The 6,000-nt window shown below is 44.7% G+C and overlaps 1 protein-coding gene across 1 annotated transcript in view; it reads left to right on the top strand.

The window, feature by feature from the left end:
* Positions 1-505: 505 nt before the first annotated feature.
* HABP2 (hyaluronan binding protein 2) overlaps positions 506-6,000 on the top strand; it is a 30,777-nt gene continuing 25,282 nt past the window's right edge. Inside the window, exon 1 of the mRNA XM_068139347.1 lies at positions 506-642. Coding sequence (XP_067995448.1) covers positions 574-642 — 69 coding nt within the window. The 5' untranslated portion in view covers positions 506-573. The remainder of the gene's footprint in view (positions 643-6,000) is intronic.

The following is a 6,000-nucleotide window of genomic DNA, read 5'->3' as shown; positions in this document are numbered from 1 at the left end:
AACTTTCTCCTCACCTCAAGCCTAAACCTCCCCTGGTGCAGCTTGAGACTGTGTCCTCTTATTCTGGTGCTGGTTGCCTGGGAGAAGAGACCAACCCTCACCTGTCTACAACTTGAGAGCATGAACCTTGATGCTTAAAACATAAACAGACAATCATGTTTTTCAAAGCCTTACATTTTGGTGCTAGATCTCACCACTTTTTTTCCTCAGCAAGCGGAAGTGAGAGGAGTGAGTCTGATTCACTCTTTAAAAACCAACAATAATCACAGAAAAAGAATTCTAATGGATGGGAAGCACTTTGTTTCATTGCTAATTTATACCATTCCCATCTTTGATACTTAGTGATTTGAAGCATTTGTCAGCAGTCAATGCAGCGATTATCTGGACAGGAGACACTCATTTGATCTCGGCAATCTGTTGAACATTAAACAATATTTGAAGCGCGGTTAATTATTTGCACTGAATTAGCTCGCCCTTGAATGATTGTGACTTGGCTGAAAAAAAATAACCCAAAAAAACCCACAGGCAAGCAGAAAAAGCTAATTTCAAGGGGAAAAAACCACAGGTGTAAGGATGGCTAACAGTGCTTTGGCCCTTCGAGTTCTTCCTCTGGCAGTTGTCCTTGGGAACGTACATCTGTGCGTGAGTATGGGTTTATATTCTTTTTCTTGCCACATGCCAGCTCTGCTTCTTGCTGACCCCTTCCTGGGCAGCTGGAACATTTAGCTGATTATCTGCATGTCAGGACACTGAGGTGCCCAAGTAAATGCTGCATGAGAGGAAAGAGCCACGGTTTTTTTGAAGCATATACATACAATGACAAGGAATGGCCCCTCTGGGTGCTTTAAGTGGCCACTCGGCTCCCAGGGGTGCGTGGTAGGGAGTGCGGTTGGTCTCTCAGACATGAGCACTCAGAGGTGCTCCAGACCACCGAGCTTGAGGCACAGGCTGCTCACCTCCATGCTGAAGGGACTAGGTGTAAGGTTAAAGAGGTCAGGGGGTGCACTGACTTGGCAGCTTTGCAAGCTCTTTCATCGAAGGCAAAATTTCCCCTAGACATATGTTTTGAATGGCTGAATTTTCATTGCTGTTAGTGTGGAAGGAAAGCTGATAACAAAATACTCAACACAGCCAGAAATAGCCAGAGTCCTGCACTTGCAGAGCTTGATTTCCCAAATCTATTAATCTTCTCTTTAAAGAAGACAGAACAAATGACTTGTAACCAAAGCAAATTTAAAAGTCAGTTTTGAAAGCATTTAGTTTGTTTCTCCAAGCTCTGTGATGAAGTAGATTTTCTCATGAAGGAATCTGAGGTTCTTTCCAACCTTTACTTTGCTAATGAGGGTTCCCCTATCTGCAGCTACATACTTACTGAAATGCCTTGCAAAATTTCACATGTTGATAAGTTTAAATCAAGTCCTTTGGGGGAAAAAAAAAAAACCAACATATCATGAGGGGCTTTAAAGGCTATGGATCTTGTTGAAGACCTTGGTTGATTTGAAATCAGTGATTCTTCTAACACAATAGGATATTTATTAACTAGTGTATCATCAGGGCTATCACTGACACCAACAGATATGGCACACTTGAGCCACTAGAGCATGTGGCAGCTTACTGAGGGGATCAGTTCTAGGGTGGTTCAATGCCAGTTTTAGAGACATTGTGAGAGCCCAATCTGACATAAATTATCTCATCAGGAAATGGTTGTGTTAATTCTCACTCAGTGAAGAAGATGTAGGTGCAGCTCTAGACAACATGAAGACAACTACCTGAAGGGAGGTTGTAGCCAGAAGGGGGTTGGTCTCTTCTCTAGGCAATCATAGTATCATAGTATCATAGTATCATAGTATCATAGTATCAGTCAGGGTTGGAAGGGACCACAAGGATCATCTAGTTCCAACCCCCCTGCCATGGGCAGGGACACCCCACACTAGATCAGCCTGGCCAGAGCCTCATCCAGCCTGGGCTTAAACACCTCCAGGGATGGGGCCTCAACCACCTCCCTGGACAACCCATTCCAGGGTTTCACCACTCTCATGGTGAAGAACCTCCTCCTCACATCCAGCCTGAATCTCCCCACCTCTAGCTTCATTCCATTCCCCCTAGTCCTATCACTACCTGAGATCCTGAGAAGTCCCTCCCCAGCCTTCCTGTAGGCCCCCTTCAGCACCAGAACAAGAGGACACAGTCTCAAACTGTGCCAGGGGAAGTTTAGGCTCGAGATGAAGACAAAGTTCTTCACAGAAAGAGTAATTGGCCATTGGAATGTGCTGCCCAGAGAGGTGGTGGAGTCCCCGTCCCTGGAGGTGTTCAAAAAGGGATTGGATGTGGCACTTGAAGAAACGGTTGAGTCAGTCATGAGGTGTTGGGTGACAGGTTGGACTTGATGATCTTTGAGGTCTTTTCCAACCTTATTGATTCTATGATTCTGTGATGACTTGCATAGATTTGTTTTCCTAACTACTTGTAAGTGTTTCACTGATTCATTAGTTTGGGCAGTCCTAACCAGACTTTGCTCTAAATATTGCTGTGGAAAATACAGTGGCTATCTCCCCACACCCCTGAAAATTCATTAACACTGCTAAAATGCAAAAGCAACTCTGCTGTCGCTGAAAAGCAGCACGACAGAATATTCAGCAGGCTAGTTTTTAATAAAACATGGGTTTTCTCCATAATTAATATAACAAGGTTTTCTGGCTTAGCACTTGGCATGGATCCCAGAACAAAAAAAAAAAGAAAGAAGAAAAAAAAGGGAGTGGGTGGCCATGATGTGACCATTGCATGACAAATATGTTACAAGAGGATATTTTTACCTTAATGGTTTGTTCCAAAGGAAAAGTTACAGCAAAATAACTTGAATGGGGAAAAACATGAAAGAATAGAGTTTGCACTTCCCTGAAACCATGGAAAACACCTTGAAATTACTATTTCCAACCTTTCCCACAGCTGTCTGTCTTCATCCTTTGCATTTTTGTTTGAATCTGGGTTTAGGAGTTTTTTCAAGTAATGCTTTGATTAATAGTTGTTATTGGTGAAATGCAAGAGAGACTAAATGCAGATTTAGACAGTAGTTCATATCCAGTCAGTCAGAATAGAACAGGAAAGCACTTGGACACTTATGGATCCACTGGGTTTGGTACAGAACCCTAAGGCAAAAACTTGTTTTTGGTTCTTTCATGTTACCTAAAGAGAAACTATTTTCACCAGACTATTCCCATCAAAGGCATAAAGCTGCCTGATGGGTGCAAGTGAGAACAAAATGTTGTCCTTTATTTTCACATATATGAAGCAGCATTGCCAAAGACTGTCTTTAGATAATGGTCTTCACTTTTAGTTACACTTGTGCTTAGCGAGATACTGTAATAGAAATGAGCCTGCCATGAGGTATTGTGTTGTTAAGTATGCCTGGCTTAGCAAAGAGCAATCCAAAGAGCTCCAAAGAACTCTGCTGCAGCAGGTTGTACAATTCAGCTGTGTAACCTTTTCCACTCAGACTTGCATCGACGCAACCTTTCAGAAACAGACTCATAGAATCAGTAAGGTTGGAAAAGACCTCAAAGATCATCAAGTCCAACCTATCACCCAGCACCTCATGACTAACTAAACCATGACTTCAAGTGCCACATCCAATCCTTTTTTGAACAACTCAAGGGACAGGGACTCCACCACCTCCCTGGGCAGCACATGCCAATGGCAAATTACTCTTTCTGTGAAGAACTTTGTCCTCACCTCGAGCTTAAACCTCCCCTAGCGCAGCTTGAGACTGTGTCCTCTTGTTCTGGTGCTGGTTACCTGGGAGAAGAGACCTGTCTACAACCTCCTTTCAGGCAATTTTAGAGAGCAATAAGGTCTCCCCTGAGCCTCCTCATCTCCAGGAAGACACATGGTATGAAATGTGAAATGGCACACTCAAATGTTGTGCTGACTTGGGTTAGAGAAATCTATCAGGACAAGTCTCCCAACACAGCTGCTTGTATCCCAGGCTGCAGCTCACATTTAACCATGCTCTGAAGTGCTTCAGCACATGCCCACTGGGGGGAAAAAAAAAAAGGGGGGGGGGATATTTTTAATCAACCAATGTTCAGATCAGATTTCTCACCTTGTATCAGAGTTTCCTGCAGACTCAACACTCCAGGCAGAAAGGGAGACATGAAGAGGTAGAGCATGGGATGGACATGGGAGGGACATGAAGAGGTAGAGGTGGCTCCTCACAGGGTTTTTTGGAACATATAAAAAGTTGGTCTCTTCTTGGTTGTGATGAAGTCACTAGCCATGCCCAGTCCAATAACCTAGTAGCAGAAAGGGAAGAATTGAAGTACCACAATAATACCAATCTCTTGCAAAGAAAACTTAGCATTGGTGCCTGTCTCCTCGCTGGCCCACAGAAGGTAGGAAAGTATTGTCAGCAGTACAGGTCTTTCTTTGCCTCAAGTGCTTGGAGACCAACACTTTTGCATGTCCCAAAGTCACCTCTAACATCTTTCTCTGCACACCATGAGATCTATTCCTGTAGTAAACTCTCACTTCTGCTGCTTTTGCACTCTCTCCAGTGCTGCACCCCTCACACAAGGGCTTTCCGCTGCAAAGAGAAGAGAGTGCTGTCAAGCCCATCCTGATTTGTGGCCCATCAGGTGTGAGGCCCTTCTGCAGCACTCACCTAAATTTGCCTGATGCAGCAGGAAAGCAACAAAGCCTTGGGAGTGCCCCCAGCTAATTGTGCTCAGCGCTCGCAGAGAGGGAAGCGTTCCTCGCTGACCCCTGAAGGCAATCAGCTCATGCCCTGAAGCGTGCAGGTTGATATCCCGTGTAACTAAAGGGACAAAACGACTTTGCATAAGCTTCAAGTCTAGCAGTATAACCTGCATTCCCAGCACTGGCTGCAAAAGCCTTTGATAGCTCAGCACACTGGTGTTAGCGTGACAAGGCTGGCTCTTGCAGCCTTCATGAAACAGGTTTTGTAGCTTCCACTTACTGTGGCATCCAAGGCTGACCCCATTTTCCACCTGGGAGCACAAGCACACCTCATTCACCAGCGAGCAAGTTTAAAAACAGCCACCTGCTACCAGGCCATCTCTCACAGTGCAAAGACTAATTTGGGAACTTTGATCTCTTGGAGAACAGGAGCAGGTAACTCCTGCACAGACAACCAAGCTGATTTCAGCAGTACCTCCAGGGGATCTTGTTCTTTCCCTGGATCCCTGAGGTTTTTTGTATCTGGTGCTACCATGGGAAAGGTTCATAACTAAATCATCATCAAAACAAAGTCTTAAAATGGAAACGTCTCTGGGCACCCTGGGACAAGTCGATGAGGAGCATGTCATTTACTCTGAGGCACACTCTGTAGTTCATTGCAGAAACAGAAGATGTCTCGTTAGAAAAGAGGTGAAGAACTCAGAAGTTTTGGTGGAATCTTTTCAGAGAATGGTTTCCCAGGCTAAAAATACAACATGTGTTGCATGTGTGCTCCAGATGATAATGTGCCCTGCTTTCATTGTACTGCAACCATGGCCTTGGCTGAGAAATACAATGTCATTGCTGGAAAAGCCACTTTCCCTTGAAGTTCAAAGACTGTCACTACCCAAGATGGTTGCAGGCAAAAATCTGGCCGATTGTAAGAGCATCAGAACTGTTGATTCCCTCCTTCTTTGGCGAGGAGCCCAGACAAAGGTTCCCACTGAGAGCTGTCAGCAGGATCAAGGGGTTCACTACGAAAAGGCAGTAGTTGTGTCTGCCACCATGGCTCCTTCATGTCAGTCGTGGATGGAAGCTGATCAAATATCCATCCTCGTCCTCCAGTTCATCCCCATCCCACCACCTTCTCATCTGCAAAGCTGTGACTGCACAGAGGAAATGAAAGGGGGTATGCTTGTTTCTCTGTGATGGAGACCACTTCTCAGCAAGCTGCAGGAGCATTTTCACAACTTGGTGCAATTAAATGAATAGGCCAATTCCTACCAATGCAGTTTAGTGTTTGAACTCCTCCAGTGTTCTGTTGCAAAA

Source organism: Melanerpes formicivorus, unplaced genomic scaffold, assembly GCF_026170545.1.
Source record: "Melanerpes formicivorus ecotype bairdi unplaced genomic scaffold, bMelFor1.0.p_v2 SCAF_6, whole genome shotgun sequence".
NCBI lineage: Eukaryota > Metazoa > Chordata > Aves > Piciformes > Picidae > Melanerpes > Melanerpes formicivorus.
This window is presented reverse-complemented; position numbering and strand designations above follow the sequence as displayed.